The sequence below is a fragment of the Protobothrops mucrosquamatus genome, unplaced genomic scaffold (genome assembly GCF_001527695.2).
Source record: "Protobothrops mucrosquamatus isolate PMUCROS unplaced genomic scaffold, P.Mucros_1.0 scaffold453, whole genome shotgun sequence".
Taxonomy (NCBI): Eukaryota; Metazoa; Chordata; class Lepidosauria; order Squamata; family Viperidae; genus Protobothrops; species Protobothrops mucrosquamatus.
Window position 1 is genome coordinate 465,651 of NW_015386776.1, and position 18,263 is coordinate 483,913.

At 34.0% G+C, this 18,263-nt stretch overlaps 2 protein-coding genes across 2 annotated transcripts in view; one reads left to right on the plus strand and one right to left on the minus strand.

Moving 5' to 3' along the window:
- The window catches only part of LOC107287888 (lipopolysaccharide-responsive and beige-like anchor protein), a 275,476-nt gene extending 271,344 nt beyond the window's left edge, over positions 1-4,132 (plus strand). The window contains exons 33-34 of the mRNA XM_029284234.1: positions 1,303-1,454; positions 2,033-4,132. Of these exons, the coding sequence (XP_029140067.1) occupies positions 1,303-1,454; positions 2,033-2,123 (243 nt within the window). The 3' untranslated portion in view covers positions 2,124-4,132. The remainder of the gene's footprint in view (positions 1-1,302; positions 1,455-2,032) is intronic.
- Positions 4,133-6,442: 2,310 nt separating this feature from the next.
- DCLK2 (doublecortin like kinase 2) overlaps positions 6,443-18,263 on the minus strand; it is a 69,173-nt gene continuing 57,352 nt past the window's right edge. Inside the window, 3 exon segments of the mRNA XM_015816446.1 lie at positions 6,443-7,297; positions 12,808-12,924; positions 14,218-14,298. Coding sequence (XP_015671932.1) covers positions 7,088-7,297; positions 12,808-12,924; positions 14,218-14,298 — 408 coding nt within the window. The 3' untranslated portion in view covers positions 6,443-7,087.

The following is an 18,263-nucleotide window of genomic DNA, read 5'->3' on the forward strand; positions in this document are numbered from 1 at the left end:
CTGAAATACACCGAGTTCACTGATAGATGAATTAAAGATTAATGGCTTTAATTTAGCTTTTAATATACCATAAATAAAAAGCCTCCAGTATAAGACTCAATTGAACCATAACCATGGGGTTAATAGATTTTCATCAGCTTAATTTTATATAACTGTAGCAAATAATTATTTGTCATGGTCTTCACTGCAATTTAAAAAATAGCCTTAGGAGATAACCATTTGTGAAACAAGGAAAAGAAAGGTATTGATTTCAGTTATAATGAATGATCTTACAAATAATTATACTTACTTTGTTAGCTAGTATGAATCTTGCATTTTTTTAAACAACATATTAGGTTTGTCATGTTTCCATCTGCAGTCATTTATGTACAAGCAATGTACTCAATATTCTTCCGCTTATTGCTAGGCATCTCAGTGTAGCAAATATGTGTGTGTGTGTTGCTCTGTAAAATTCCTAGCATATACTTTGAGTCTTGTAATATAACAACAACTATGACATGAAATTTGGATATACGCACATTTGAAAAGATAATTCAATTATTGATAAATTAATAAAAGAGCAGATGGATTAGAAATGTTACCATGGCAAAATGTTCTATATGGCAGACGTATGCCTAAAGAGCATTTCTTATGCTGTCTCGGTGATTGTCTCATTGCATTGACATGGATATGAGGCTGGTAAGACCCCATCCTAGGCTCAAAACAGTCATGCTGCATGCCTTGTAGTGAAGAGTCAATAAAAGAATACAGCTGTGTGAACTGGTTTTCAAACCATGCTTTGATTTGGGATTGAAAGGTTGCATGAATTTCTAAATCCTTGTATGTAAAAAATAGAAATTATGACACAATCTTGCTTTTAGATGAAGTAAAACAGGAGTTATTGTCATTATCTCTGTCTTCAAACAACCATGCTTATATACAGACCTATTTAAAAGATCATTAGCAATAGTAGCCAGCATCAGTCTATAAAAAGCATATATTCCTTTTTTCTTAGGGTAACATGTATAATAAATAAAATTCAGAAGAGTGGGATAATGCATTTTATAGCAAGTGTGCTTGTAACCTATCATTATGGCTCATTAGAGAATTAATACCCTAGAATCCAAGTAGCCCTAGTTCCCACTATATTGATGTTTTACATTCAAAAATAATGATTAAAATATGTGTTTATTTAACCTCTCTTTTCTATAGATCCCACCCTCGTAAAAAGTAACCTGGTCTTATGATAAGTAATAGCAATTGAGGAATAGAAAGTTAATGTGAAAATTGTTTCATTATTTAAAGTTACTTTCCTTGTTCTAGGCAATCCAACTGAGCCGTGATGGGCAGTATCTCCTAACAGGAGGAGACAATGGAGTTGTTATGGTTTGGCAAGTGTATGACTTCAAGCAGCTTTTTGCCTATCCTGGTTGTGATGCTGGAATCCGATCGATGACTCTTTCATATGACCAAAGGTGAGAGAGATCTGAATGTTAATTGCCCCTTCCATTTTGTCTTGTACTTTTATATTGATAGCAGAACTTGAAGCACTGAAAATCATATATTTCATATAAGATTTTTTCAAATATAGAGCTGTTAACACGCACAAATCAATGATTCAAAACAGCATGTTTATTTTATAGTTGTTCCCATCCACTGGCTCTTTTGAAAGTGAACAAATTCCTACTTCAAAATAGCCAAATTGGGTGGGGGGGGGGAAGTGGAAAGATTTGAGAATAAAAGGATTCTATGCTCTTTTAATCCCATTCTTTGCTTCTCAACTGGACTTGCTATATGTAATTAGACATTTCTGACCACACTAGTTTTGGATGAGACATTTAAACAAGTCCCAACTTGGGCAACTTTTTTTGCAGTGAAAAATATGTAGCTGATGGAATGAAAAGAAATATTAAGTCTCAAAACGTTTGTTTGAGTTTTCAAACACAACTTTATCTATGGTTTAACTTAATCTTCATAAAGCTATGTATAGTTAAGTGTTACTTCAGCATAATGATTTGGTGGTATTTTTTTCTCCATATTTTTTCCTTCACAGGTGTATAATGACAGGCATGGCTTCTGGCAGCATAGTGGTTTTCTACAATGATTTCAACAGGTGGCATCATGAATACCAAACCAGATATTGAAAAATGGATTAAATTGATGTGGCCGTGCAGCTCTTCTCATATGGAGACTTCAAACATACACATCTCTCTTTACTATCTTGTCTATTCTAGATCTTATAAATAGTTAATATATCTGAATGTAACTTAAATTTGCTGGGAGATGCTATTTTTTGAAGCTAATTGCTATTTTTGTAGACTTTGCTTGACTTTTTGGGATGGGGAAAAAACAGAAGATGATTGTTGGGGGTTCTGTAGCTTATAAAGAAAATCTATATTTTTTAGTCATAGTAAATCTATTTTGATCATTATACTGGGGGGGGAGACTGTAATAGGATGGCTATAATTCTTGTATTAGCTATATTATGAAACATGTTTCTCATGTAAATCTTTATAATCTTATGGAATATTTGATTTTAACAATGGAAATTGTTATAACAAAGGAAGTTGGTTATAATACCAGCAATCAGTTATAATACTGACATTTTAAACTGTGCTTATCCCTCCCTTCCCTTTTGTCTTGTACTTTTACAGTGATAGCAAACTTGAAGCACTGACTTTTCTGAAAATCAAGAATACTTAAATTATGTAATGTAATTTTGTTTTCACATGATCGTGAAATCAAGCGTGATTCTAGATTTAGGTGATTAGTATGCCTTTTAAATTATTAATTTGTTATTTTGTTGTGTGGTTAAGAGAGAAATAATCATAAGCAGAATTTATACATCAAGCATATTTTTCTTATCCTTTCATCAGGCCCAATGTTCTTCCAAATTAAGATCTATTTTGAGGATTTTGGAAGTATTCTATTGTCTACTATACTTTTTGAAACTATGTGTGGATCCAAAAAAAACACTTGTGCTGAAGATCTGCAATTTTCCTTTAGCACCTAAAATGGAAAAAGCTATTGTGTCTCTACAACACAACTAGTGAGAACTGTATAGCACAAGCCTTATATTGATCTAAAATCAAGACATGTTCCCATCAAATCTGATTCAATCATGCTGACAATCTGTCTTCAAGCTCTTGGGAAACTAAATAAAATTTATTATGAACAATGTTATTTTGGTGTTGCATAAATTCTACTAAATATATGATTGCTGTGCAGAATTCTGTGAATATAGTTGTTAAAAGTATTGTTTTTAGTATGCACTGCAAAATTATTTCTTGATAAGTTGTGGTTTAAGATTTGAAATTTACATTTCTCTGTCTTTGTTGGTATATAATTTCTTCAACTAATTATTTGAAGCAATTTTAATGTTTTTTCCTAATATTCAAATAGCCCTTCTTTATATGAGCATCAGAAAGGGGAAAACTCAGTTTGAAACAAGATATTAAATAAAAAAGGCATTTGTATTTTAATGCTTCATTTATTACAACAGGAACATAAGAAACAATGCAGAACTCTGAAAACAAAATGATTGTAAATCTTGTCTTTTTAATAGGAAATTTTGGTTATAGTTACTGCTGCATGTATCAAACATTTTCAGAGAACACAGCAAATGCCAAATGTGTATTTATTGCTACACTTCTGTTAGCACAGACCTAACACCATCTACAAATTTAGCTTCTATATATGTAATGGATGATGGTTGTGGCCTTGAACTTTGCAAGTATAATCAAACTCTCCTCTTCCAAGTCAAACAAAAGCTTTATTGAATATACTCAGATAATAGTTGACCAAACCAGAAGACCGGCTGTGCTTATATTGTTAAGATACATGATAGTTTAAAAACCCTGAGCACAGTTGAATTACAATGTTATATTTTTTTAAAAAGGACTGTCTTCCAATGATATAGGAAACATCTAAAAATTAATCACCAAAATCCAGAACAAAAAGTAACCTTTGCTCCTAAACTCTTCCTTCCTTCTCAATTTTGAATTCAAACATCTGTAGTCACATGTCCAACTTAACATTGTTGTTCATTTCTTTTTGTGCTCTGTGTAAAACCAAGGCACTGTTTAGATTTGATTAGGAAAAGAAGAAGATTCAACCCTCTATTCTTCTATGCATTCTACTAAAGGTCCAGTCAACTGTCTATATGTGTATGCTATATGTGTTTCATGGAGGGCTTGATGTGATATGTCTGTTCTTTGGTTTTCCTTGTGCTTAGAACAGATGTGTCCTTGCTTTGCTTTTGTTTCTTGAATGGGATGTGGTTTTGATTTGAGACAGGAGAGTTTTATTGGGTAATTTCTTGTGCCACTGTAATCTTTCGGATGCCAAAATATATTCATACAAAGAAAGACTACAAACCCAAGAATATTTTTCATTTGTTATATCAGAAAAGCATAGCCAACGTATGAGGTACTGGATGGTTTTTCACCAGGAACATTCTATCATTAATATTTGACCACATGGCCAGTGAGCTGATGAAAGGGTTTTTTTTAAAAAAAAAACTTTTTTATATAAAGCAATTAGAACATAAACATTTATCATCCTAGTAAAATGGGAAAAGGGTACAATTATTTGAACACTGACTTCAAAGTATACTGGATATGGACCACCAAATTTTAAACAATTGGAACCCCTAAGATGGAGGAAAAGAAATTAAATTTGTCACTACATGTTGAGTATTATGCTAAAAATAAAAATAAAAAGCTAGAAATCATAGGCATTAAATTATGCTAATATAGTGCCATTCTTTCTACCTAGATTACATTGTGTACAGTTGACTGATTAATCTCAAAGTTATTCAAAACTAAGCTCCTGAAGCACAGGCACAATATATTCCTGATTTTGTTTATGTTAACTGAAAACTGAGTACTTAAATCTGAAGTTTCAGGATTGCAGTCTGAATTGATTAGACTGAAGACTGAAGTTGATTTTGACAATATAGTAGGCAGGGTTAGTGGGAACATTGCCACAATTCAACACTGAAATTGTGTCCTATTTCCCACAGTCTGAAATCAATAATGTTGAGTAATACTGGCTTCATAGGGATTATTGAAATCAAGAATATAAAAGAGGTAGTTCTTTTTTCTTTACTACAGAATAAGAACAGGAGCCAGTATTAATAAGCAGAAACAATACTGGTCTGAACTGATAAATAATCTAAATGGGTAAAATAAGTAGGGAGGAGGAGAAGAAAAGGAAGGGGATAGCATGGAAATTTCAGAAAGCATAATTTGGGAAAGTAATTTAGGATCCATTATACTTGCTGAAATATAGCTTCAGCAAAACAGGTTACTTATGAACAAATCATTATACGACTAATACGTCAAACTTGGAAGCTTCGAGGGGAATTTCATGTGGGACTCAGGGAGATGCAAAAATTGTTTCTTTTAAAATGTAATATTTAAATATTTGGACATGAAATATTTGAAAAATATTGTTTGGATTGATTTTTTTCTTTTAATAACTTTTGTGTAGCTCTGCATAAATCTTTATAGAAAGTTTTAGAAGAGTATGCATAATATTTATAGAAGCAAACAGAACACCTGAAATACTGCAGAAAGAAATTGTTTAAAATTATGCGTAACAACTATTTTCACATTAGACTTGGTTAATGTGTGCTACTCCCTGGTAACTTTGCGGTCCAATTTTCATACAAGAGTTACATCAGGGAAAGGGATTAATATATTTAATTCACATTAAAAGTGCCCACAGCAAAATTAAGACTATACTAAGTATGCTATCATACCTAAAATAAATAAAATCTCTTAGCTGTTATTCTGATTTAAACATAAGCAAATACTAAGGTGAAGACAGCCTTAGGTGTAAAACAAAATAATGTCTGGAAATAACTGAATGACACAACAATTGTATACCTATACTCAGTAGAAAGGTTTCTATTGTAATAATACACACCTGAAACATAAAAGAAAAATCAGCCTGATCCTATTAAATAAAATTATGTTATCAAATTTGAGAACATAATGTGTACCCAGAATGGAAGGGAAATCAAGGTAATTAGAAATCCTGGACTTGCTTTATAAGTTCTCAAAAAAAAAATTACTACTTACTCTTTTGAAGAAAAATGTTTATTGCAGTTCTTAGTTCTAATGTAAAGAGCTAATAGAAAATGATTTAAAGTTGTTAGAAAGAAAAAAGAAAACAAGCAGAGAACATACAATATTGAAACAAGCATTAATATACAACTCCATCTACCCTTCACTGCACATTTAGCATTATAGTTCCCCAAACATTTGATGACTTTCTTTAAGAGTGGGCTAATTAAAAAAATACAATGCTGACAGCATTCGGTGTTGGTGACTAGTAGTTCATTTATTACACTAGCTTGCTATAAATATACTGCTCTTTTTTTAGATAATGCACCATGCAGCAAGCTTTCTGTTCCAAGAAAAAAAACACCTGGTCATTCATGACAGGAAAAGAGAAGCAGGAAACAACCTGCAAAATCTTTACTAATCTTCAAAACACTCACACTCATTCATAAATGGAGTTGGTTGCAAAATGATTGTCAATGATTGAGTTATTCTATATTAAATTCCACAAGGTTTAAATTTATGTTTCTTATCTATGTGATCACTTAGAGTCAACACCAACTTGATGCTACTTAATCAAAAAGTTTTATGTCAAAAATAAGTGTGCTATCCATTCACACCATTATTGAAACCTCCACAACTTGACTTTCAATATAGTACAAATTGCCACTGGGAATAATGTTGCTTCTCTCCAGGACCATTTTAGATCTGCATTTTTAAATTAAAGAAATGAGTTCCGCTACCTTTTAGTCTAGCATTTCTTTTAGAAAAATCTAGACTTTGTTGGATGAGGCTCCTTAATAGTTATACCTATTTAAAGTTTGTATATCCAAGTATGAGAAGATAAATTCATTTGTATGTTTGAAATTATACTGAACACAAATTCATTTAAAAACATAAGAATTCCCAAATGTAATAGGTAGAGTATTAAAATCTACTGTACATACAACCTGCATCCCTTTTAGACATATGAAAAAAATACAGTAGCAAGGGTAAGAGAGCAGAAGCTGACCTAGCTGTGGATTTCATTAGAACTTCTCTTAAATTAATCCTGCAGGCTCATGACATGCTGATTCAAGGTAGGAAGAAAGTCTGAGTAGCTGAGAAGCAGCAAGAGAAGACAACTTGTAATCAGTTGTAGAAGGCTGAGGAGCAGGATTTATCTTGGTGATTTACTTCACATCAGCTTGACCTGGGATTTGACAGCGCTTGTTGCAAAATATCTGATTTTCTTTATCTAGAGCCGTGTTCTAAAATATAATTTTTTAGAAAAAGATAAATCACATCACTGACAAGTATTATATGTACATATAATAGTATTTTTAAAAATGATACATGCACAGTCTGAAGAAAAGGAAAAGTAACTTCTAAGATCTTTTTCAAAAGTGTGAGATGTTTGGAAAGTGGTTTCTCACACACACAACCTTAGTAATAAGAACTGCATGCCCAGATTGGGCATGCTGCAGAACCCATCAGCCAAAGAATGTTGATTGGAGGAAAGTAGAAGACAGATTTTTTTTCCCTGCTGCAGTCCCTTCCTTAGGGAATATTTTTCTCTGAGATTAGAATAGCCCAAACCCTGTTGGCTTTTCACAAAGCTTTAAAAATTTGGCTATGTATCTGGGCCTGGGGCTTGGATTGTGTGAAGGGTCCTGTTACTTGGCCTTGATGTTAGTTAGTTATCACACCCACTGTTTATACTTATTTATTTTGTGGATGTTTTTTTAAGTTATTACATTTTAAAAAATTATTTTAATTGTTTCATAATTTTAGACTTATAAGCCGCATAGAGTCACTTGATTGAGTTGGGTAGTTTCAGCAATTGAATAAATAAATAAATGAACAAATCTCCCAAAAAAGCATGGACTTGGCCATGTAGTCACTGTATGTCAAGGTGGACCTAAAGAGACAGGTATTTAGAACACTGTCACTTAGAATGTAAGACTGCTAAATGGAAAAGTTATCCATAAAACAAACAAATGAAAAAAAATGTGAGTTATGCATTTGTGGAACTAAAACAAACAACCCTCTTTGGGGATATGAACGGACAGATGGATATAAAATAAAAAGTGATTTGGCTATTTGAATATCCAAGAATGAATGAGAATTGAGACTTAAAAGTACATGCTTATTAAATGGTTTGTTTGTTTCAAAGACATAATTCAATTGTATGTCTATCAATGTGGCAGAGGAATAAATATATATTCAAAAGCATGATTAATATAATTATGAAGAAAGACTGAGAATCAAAGAAGGATATACCACATATGAGAAATTCAGGATATGGAACAGATTCGCCACTTTCATGGGCACAAGCTGTGTGAATTTCCACAGAATGAATCGAGAACTGAAATGGGGCAGAGGACATGGATATTACTTTCAACAATTAGGATTACCACTGAAAAGCAGTCAGTAAGGCAATGGGAACGTGAAAAAAGTTACTTGGTGGAATAATGACATGCAAGAGGATGCAAAAGGATAAAAAGCAAATGCATTTAAGAGAATAATTGCTGAAAAAATAAAATTCACTGTCATATAATGATTATGTGTCATATAATGTGTACATATATAGAAAAAAAATAAAAGATTGTGGTCAGAGTATAACAGATAAAAAGCAGAACAATTTCAAAAGAAAGAAAAAATACTTTGGAAATAGTGAAAAGGATTAAACAGGGAGCCTTCAGAAGTATGCTATAAATAGTTTGAATTCTTTCCAAGGAAAGGAAGTTATTTTATAAGTGAATAAAAATGATAAGGTTGCAGGTGTGGACATTATGACTGGATAAATGTTAAAATATGGATATTTATCTGTTCGGGAAAAGGTTGTATGAATCTTTTAACATACATATGCCAGATGGTTGGAAGAATGTGGTTAGTGTTTCCCGACATAAAGGGAAAGGGATGATGATGATCAAAAGATGATGAAGTTATATAGTTGGTAATGAAATGTCTACAAGCAAACAAGCTTAGACAGCACCAAGGACAGTAACAAGAGCGAATGGAAAATTTACATAGTATTTAGTTCAATGTGCTTCTTAAGATTTTGGGAAAAATTCTGATTGAAAGGGTGAAATTTAATCTGTCAATGGGTGACTGCAGTGCATCTTTCTACTAGACACAGCATGTGTAGACCAGGTATTTTGTCCTTCAGAAAATCATTATCAATGTATGGATGTAAGAAAAAAAGAAAGTATATTGTACAATGGTTGATTTCAGGTAACTGTACAATAAAAGTGAATAGACTTGGATTATGGAATGTTTTAAGCAAGTACTATAGAGGTTTGTTGCTGAATGTGGGATGTGATGGAATAAAGCATGGATGAGAATAAATGGTACACTTACAGAATGGCTCAGTATTTTAACAGACAAATTATAGCAATAGCATTTAGACTTATACACCGCTCCATAGTGTTTTACAGCCCTCTCTGAACAGTTTACAATCTCAGCATATTGCTTCCAACAATCCTCATTTTACCGATCTAGAAAGGAAGGAGGGCTGATTCAACCTTCAGCCGGTCAGGGTCAAACTCCAGGCTATGGGCAGAGTTAGCCTGCAGTACTGCATTCTAACCACTATGCCACCAGGGTTATGATGGTACTATTGAGATTTGTTGGTTGGGAATGTAATGTGCATGCACTGGTTATGAAAATGGTCCCATGAACCTGAATGGTTTACAGGAAATGTTACATAAGCCATAATGTCACAGGAGCCAAAATCAATATTCCAAAGTCCAATGTAAATTGTATTTGACAAGGAAAAAATGGACCGAACAATTATGACATAAATAATGGTGAAAATGTATGAATTTGTGTACTTTGATAGAATCTTTGTTGCAAATGGGGAAATGTTGAATTGCAAGTGATGATAAGGAAGATAATAGGTAGCATCCAGTATGGAAGTAATGAATGCTTTTTGGAAGAAGCAAAAATCAATATATAGAAAAATATGTCTCTCCCTACTCTATTATGCAGAACTGAAAGATAAGATATGATTCTTCTATCATAAAATTTAAACAACCCATTATAGGTTCTTCAAATAATATAACTTGTTGATGTTACTACTCTGATTTTTCTCTATTGTGCTTGATATTTTTGAAAAATAAAAATCTAACAATGAACTGTAATTAGTTTTATAATTAGAGTCATGAATACCTAATATGAATTTATTTGTTTAACATGAAGTAAGCCGTGACTCAAGCTAGCACATGGCAACAAACTGAACTAAGCTTTTACAAAAAATTAACTGAAGGAGAAATTTTACTTCATAATGATTCACTGGTAATAATAACTTTCATAGCAGGTGTAAGATTTTGGGCTTTATTTCAGATAGACCAAGAGCATTTGGCTGTCATAATTAAATATTTAGAAGTTTTTTTTCCTGATACACTTTTTGTATGAGCAGATCCAGAACCACGATGTGGGAAAATATTAAAAATCCAAACACTGCTCAGGTAATATACACCAAGCTAAGCAATGCAGCACCCACAAGGTTCTCACTCATTTCCAGATTTAAAAATAAAAATAAAAATTTGTGAGTTAACTCATAAATAATGTCTAAAAAAACGTAACTCTTTTTTTCTTAAAATTGGCACCGAGGATGTTGTGCAAAATAGTTATTATAGCCAATGATTGGGAATATTGTTTTGACCATATAGACTGAGCTTGTGGTCAGTTGCTGGCTGCTTTAGGAATATGATTACAGAAATACAAATCCATGAGAATATATAGAAGTTGATTATCAGAAATTAGCCAAGGAAATGCTTTCAAGCAATTTCAGAATTATATCTGTCCTATTTTGCAAAAGGAGGAAGAGGAGGAGGAAGAAAAAAAAAGAAGGAAGAAAAAGAAAGAGGGAAAGCCCAAGGGTTGTTTTTTTTTTTTTTTGCTTTTCAAATCTGTAAAAATATAAAACATCATGCAGCGATATTGAAATGGTTGAATGGTGCAAATATATCAATGCAATGAAAGCTTGTTGCATGATTGTACTGCATAACTTGACATAACTTTTTTGTCCAAGACTGTTACAAGGTTACTTCTCCTTTTCTTTCAAACTAAGAGTCTTTTTTTTAATTGTGGCAAAGAAGCACTGTAATTAGTACATACCATTGCCTTGGACCTATTCAGAGGAAAGCAGCGCAGGCATTGGGAGAAGAAGCAAAAGAAGGAAGCAACGGACAGACACTAGACTTACTGGAAGCAGAACCAATAGCATTGCAACATTTATAAATGTAAATAAATCATTTCAATATTCAAAAAGCAGCACTGAAACCTTCCTTATATGACCTTTATAAGAACCAAAAGAAAATTGCAAGCCATTCCTAAAAATGTCTTTCTTTCCTACTTCTATTAAATAACTGTTTTTGAGCGCAATTTTTTGCTGAACAAAAAATTTCCCCAGGGCTACTTATGAACCAGATTCAAAATTGTTGCCCCTCCCCCTGGTCACATGATCATATTTGGGGTGTTTAGCAATTGGCCTGAAATTGTGACCATTTGCAGCATCACTCAACCACATGATTATGATTTACAACATTTTTTGCTGGAAACCAGCATTTACTTCCAGTTTCAGCAAAAGAGCCTAATCCAGAAAATGGATTCACTTAACAATCATGGCATTGTCTTAACCACAACGAAGGTGATAAAATTGGGCAACGTTGACTAGCTTAACAACTGGGTCAATTATGATCGTAAGTCAAGGACTACCTGTATTCATATTCTCCTAAGTCTCAAATTGCTTAGTGTACTTTGATTCAAAACATACTATAATTTAGTTCCTGGGATAATAGCCTTTACCAGCAGGGAGAAGATAAGGAAGGATAAATGGAAGTTAAAATTACAAGTGTGCTTCATTGCCTAGAAGCAAAGCCAGAAGGCTAGAAATTTTGAAAAAAACAAAACAACCAGAACTTCACATCAAAAAGAAGCCAGAAGCTGAATTATATTTATGACTAGAAACAAGCTTAAAGAATGTGCAAACTTGCAAGCAGCTGTGAGTTAGCATTTTAAAATAACTATTTAATAATGGATTTTATACCAGGGTTCGCTTCAGGATTATCCAAAGTCTCAAAAATACAAAACATTGAGTTTTGAAGTCTCTCAGACTGTCAAGTCAAACTGTCAAATGAAATGCAAGCAAAACAATCAGCCTGTATTATATTTCTTTGCTCCTCAAATTAGTCTATTTCATCCTAAAATAAAACATTACTTTTAAAGCTGGTACATGTTAGGAAAAATTAAATAAGAAGTGATAAAAAATAAAAAAAATCTTTCTCCATCCCCCAGAACCTGGTTTTCTTCAACTTAAATTTGGTCAGTATGTCTGTCAGTCCTGGAACTATCTATTGGTGCTGCATTTTAATGATTCAGTGCAAATAAAAACTGACTGCTAACATAAATAGCATCTTTAAGAACTTTATTGCCAAGCGGCTATTTTTCATGAGATATTTTTTTTCCAGTGCAAATGTAAGAATTAAAGGACAGCTGATTAGCCTGAATTATGGCAAATCATGTGCTTTGAGTAGCACTGCTTACTTTGGCTTAATTGCACAATTTTTAAACAGAAAAATTCAAACAGAACAGTTTTGTTAAATATTTAAATTTTCTTAAAAATGCATCCATTGCACAAAGAGACATTGACACAGCCATAAAATATGCATTATTACTTTGTAATGAAAAATAAGTTTAAAACTGTATCTCTTCTGGAAAGAGTTGGAAATATTAGATTAGTAAAATAATTGGTAGAAATGATGCACTTGCTTACCATGATAATAGACACTCCTGCGTTTTGGTTATTCTGTTTGGGAAGTGTGTTGTTAAAGTGCTGCTTTAATTTACCTGTCACTTCAGCTTGCATATTATTTTCTTGAGAGGCATCATCCTTTTTAAAGAAAAGAACACCGTTATTCAACAAAGAAGCATTGGAATGATACAAAAATTAGCATAGAGACAAACACCCAGATGAAGATCCATGATATATGAACAGACCCTCGGCACACACAAAAAAAGGGATCTATTTTGGAGACCTTTATCTGAATCTCTTTTTATTTTCATCTAGCCATGTTCTTTTCATCTAGTCATGTTCAGAAGAATACTACTGATCACCTACTGAGCTCCTCACCAGTTTCTTTTGAACTAAAAGCTTATATTTTCCATTAAAATTCTTTCACACTTCCAAGCGCAATGTCTTTTTCAGTTATTTAAAGAAATGCCCCCAAACAAGTCTACCTCTTCTATAATTAGCAAAGGCATTAAATGCAAAAGGGGAAGGGTTGTTGAACCATTAAAAAAATAGCCGGATCAGTATAAATAAGTACATTCTGATCCAATGACTTTGTTATTAAGAGAAATGGTTGCTAGGTGAATACATGAAAGAGAGAGAAAGGGAGAGAGAGAGAAATCCTGCGAAGATTACTAGTTGCTGCCATCTCATTCAGGTAAAGTTCTTTCCTACAGTGTCCTGTGCCTCACCTTCACAGCGCAGAGAGATTGCTTTTTTCCTGCAAAACAGCACGTTCCTAAAAAGAGCTAACTACAGGTTAACAAGCTCAGCTCTGTGACCTAAATTAGTATATCAGAATCCTCTGGCCAGCTGCACTGCTACCTGAAACTGACCAGACCTTAAAGAGTCTCGCATTGAAGGTTTTTATTATGAATGCATCACCTTTGCCTCTAAATGCATATATTGGTCGGAAAATGATTTTATTACTATTTATTACCATTATATTTGCAAATGGTGGCAGGTAAGCTAAATGAAGAGTGGCTGTATGTTGCTATAGAGCAGAGATGTCAAACTGCCGGCCCGCGGGCCAGTTGCATCATACGGAAGCCGCACCCACCCAAGCTCCAGCAATGCAAAAAAAGTCGCAATACGTCTCAACACTTCACGTGACATAGCGAGTTTGACACCCGGGCTATAGAGGCATAACTTAATTCATTCCAAGTGATATGTGTTTATTATAACAAAGGCCAATCTAATATTTCTTTTTAATTATGTTTTAATGATAGTATTTTGGTATTTTTTGTATTCGTTTTTATCAGGCTGTTAGCCGCCCTGAGTCTGCAAGGAGAAGGACGGGGTAAAAATCCAATAAATAAATAAAATAAATAAATAAATTATTAGTTGAGCTTTTAAATTGTTTAAATGTATAATATAATAAAGTATTTTACTCACTGATACCCAGGGATGGTTTAATATCTGAGCAGCTGTATATCGTTCTTCCACATTTACTTGTAACATAAGACTAATTAATTCCTGAGAAACAACAAAAAGATGAAGAAAAGATTCAATAGAATGCATTTTGTATTAAACAAAGGAATAGCAAACTCCCAAAGCTGAATAAACTGCCCAGGACTTGGGCTAATACAGCAGTACACAAAGGGAGAAACGAGAGGCTAGGATGATAATGCAAAGAGTTTTGCGGGAAGGCTCAACACCATAGGTGATGCCACACAAATTCTTAGAGGTTTCTACATGTTTTACCAATGTACAGAGTATGAGAAATAATGGAAAACTAGAGAGCCAAGTTTGGACCAAAAATAAAATCTGACAGGCATCACCGAAATACTGCAAGACTATAATCTGTTCTAAAGGGAAAGAGCAAATGTCACTTTAAAGAGGAAAAAAGGAGGATCCATGAAATACAGAGTTGTCAGCTTTACATTCCTATTGGGCAAGATTCTTTAAAGATGATTAAATAGCATAAGCTTGTTATAAACATTTGCATAATCAAGTTAACAGAAGCCAACATGGTTTTGCCATAAATAAACCATGCCAGCCTAACTTTATCTTATTATATTAAGAATTATCAGCTTGATATAACGGGAGTCAGCCAGGCACATTATCTACCTGGACTTCAGCACAACTTTCAATACAATTTATCATGAACCTATCCTTAATGAAATTATAAAATATGGAATAATAATACTGCTATATGAGCTCAAAACACGATGCATTAGTGCAGTGAATGGCTTAGCTCCAGTTTGTGTGGAAATATTGAGTCAAGTACCACAGGGCTCCTTTTTGGACTCTGTATTTTTCAATTTTTTTATCAATGACCTGGATGACAGGACTGAGGAGATGCTTATTAAGTCTGCCAATGGCAGAAAGCTGGAAAGATGGCAGAAAGCTGGAGATACAGCTAGTTCTGAAGAGGAGAGACAGCACATCTAGGCAGTTTTGAGCAGCGGACTGAAATGTAAAGTTCTGAATCTGGATAGGAAAAATAATAGGCATGGTACAAGGACTGGGGAGATAGGATTTTCTCTCTCCAATGTAAAAAGGATTTGGGTGCCCTTATTGACTACCAGTTAAACATGAGGCACCAATGTACTGCAGCTATTAAAAAGAAATAGGATGGCAGATTGTAGGAAGGATTTTTTTTATTCCTCCTTGGACAGACTCTACTTTGAAATATGGCTCCAGTTCTGGATACCACAGTCCCAAAATGACAGTGACAAGTGCAAGTAAGTTTATATGAATAGAATAGAGCTCGAAGGGACACTGGAGGTCTTCTAGTCCAGCCCCCTGCCCAAGCAGGAGAACCTAGACCATCTCGGACAGGTGATTGTCTAGTCTTTTCTTAAAAGTCTCCAGTGATGGAGGTAAGCTGTTCCACTGGTTGATTGTCCTCACTGTCAGGAAGTTTCTCCTTAATTCCAGGTTGCTTCTCTCTTTGATCAGTTTCCAACCATTGTTTCTCGTCCTTCTCTCTGGTGCTCTTGTGAACACCCTGACCCCTTCTGCCTTGTGGCAGCCCCTCAGATACTGGAATACTGCTATCATGTCTCCCCTATTTCTTCTTTTCTTTAGACTATCCATATGAAGGCTATCAACCATATGAGCACAGTTTAAAGGAATTGGGTATGATAAACCAATTATAGATGTCTCAGTGAAGGTATGATAGGAGTCATCAAGTAGGAAATGAACATTTATTATTATATTTAATTAAAAATTTAAGAGCAACTGTTTCATTTTATTTTAGGAAAGAAAAGGGGGAAAATTCAGCTATTGTATGTTTAAATAAATGAGTAATAGATTTACTTACAAATCTATCTGCTGGTGCTTACGTTTAGGCTAATATTTACTATAAATGGAAAAGTGTCTGTATATCTATCCAGCAGGAAAAAATGGTCAACAAATACTCTTGGTGTTATTTAAAGTATCTGTGTAGTGATTTTGAAACAGAAAACTTCATCATTCACTTTATTTTCAGAAAAGAAAAGCTATGCATATTTTCTCAATTAGTTCCTCTCTAGTGGTAACATACAGCATGAAGACTGTGCGGAAAGCCCATAAATCTTTAAACATCGCTACATTACTATTACAGTATATTCCAATTCTCACTTACTTTAGTACACATAAAATCCTTTAGGTGTATACCTAGCAGACTGTCCCAGTAGGATTAGTAGTATTTCTGTCAGATTAATTAATAAGGCTTGCCATCTTAATCTGATTTTAAAAATGAGGCTCACAATGGGATTTGCACCTGTTATTGTTCCTGGAATACAGTGACAGGCTTGGTCAAGAAATGTCTTTTTCTAGCAAGGGCATCTGTGCTGTTGTAAGCAAATTTGGATTTGACACGATGACATACGCCTCAGGGGGTTTATTGGTGTATTGTTTTGAAAGTTATTCAACAATTATGATTCTCTCAGACTGTAGCAGACCCATCAGAGCCGTGGTGATGCAGTGATACTGCAGGCTACTTCTGCTGACTGCCGGCTGCCAGCAGTCCAGCAGTTCGACTCTCACCGGCTCAAGGGTGACTCAATCTTCCATTCTTCCGAGGTCAGTAAACTGAGGACCCAGATTGTTGGGAGCAATATGCTGTTTCTCTAAACTGCTTAGAGAGGGCTGTAAAGCACTGTGAAGTGGTATAGAAGCCTAAGTGCTATTGCTATTGCTATTAGGCAGGCATGTCAAACTGCTGGCCCACGGGCTGGATGCGTCATGCCGAAACCGCACCCACTCCATTGCCGGCAATGGGGAAAAAGTCCCAATATGTCATGCAATGTCATGTGACTCGCGAGTTTGACATGCCTGCTATTAGGGGTTCCAATTGTTTAAAATCATTAACAGTGTTGTCTAGTGAGTTGCTGATTAAAGGCTATGTTGGTTTGTGGATGCAGCCTAACATCCCTGAAGTATTTGGGAAGAATCATTCCATCTGTCAACATGAACTTTGGAAGAGTTCAGCTATTTTGAAATAATTCACACATATTCACAATGCAGATTTTCATGGCTATTTACTTGTGAAATGACTTCTGGGGGCATGTATAATGCCACATGACAACAAATATTTATTGTCTCACATGAAATTATCCTATGTTGTTTCACTAATCCAGATTTATAATTAAAGCAATGTTTTTCTTTCCAAGGCTTCTATAATTCTCTTCCAAATCTCACTTTCTCATGAATCTTTCTAATTTTTAGTGATAAGCAAGAGGTTACACATAAACATACAAACCCATTTATTTATATCTGCAACTTTTTGCAAAGAGGTAGAAAACAGATACCTCAATCAAGAGTCTACAAACAACTAATAAAATTGAGTCAGTCACATTAACATAGCTACCCTATAGATCAGGCATGTCAAACTCGTGACGTCATGTGACGTTATGGGACGTATCGGGATTTTTTCCCCATTGCCGGCAATGGGGTGGGCGCGGTTTCGGCGTGATGCATCCAGCCCATGGGCCGGTAGTTTGACATGCCTGCTATAGATAAATTGAGGACACATAATAAATTACATCCAGTTCACTTCTGTTTTGATTAGGTTAGTACTGCTTATTTTCTAAAATTTGTATAATTAACATAAGCTAGCATAAAATTATAGGAAAGGTACAAGACAAGACAGATACTACATGACCACAAAATATGGTTGTTAAATCATGCTGGTGCTGATGTAAACTGTGAGTGTACTTTATTAATAATTCTTATACTTTTTAGATTGCACAACTGTTCATAACATAAAAAAAAGATTCGTTTTCAGGGAACAAATTCTTTTCCCCCCATAAATTGTAAGAACAATCAATTGCATGTGAATAATTATTTGTCTAAAAAAATATTCTTACAAAAATTAAGGTTATTTGTAAAAGTGTTACATTAATTCATTGCTGAGAACAGTAAAATGTCTGCAAAGTATTTATAAATGCAACTAATGTACATGAATGTTAGAAATTGGCAGCTATTTTATGTTTTCTTAGTTCACTTCTCAC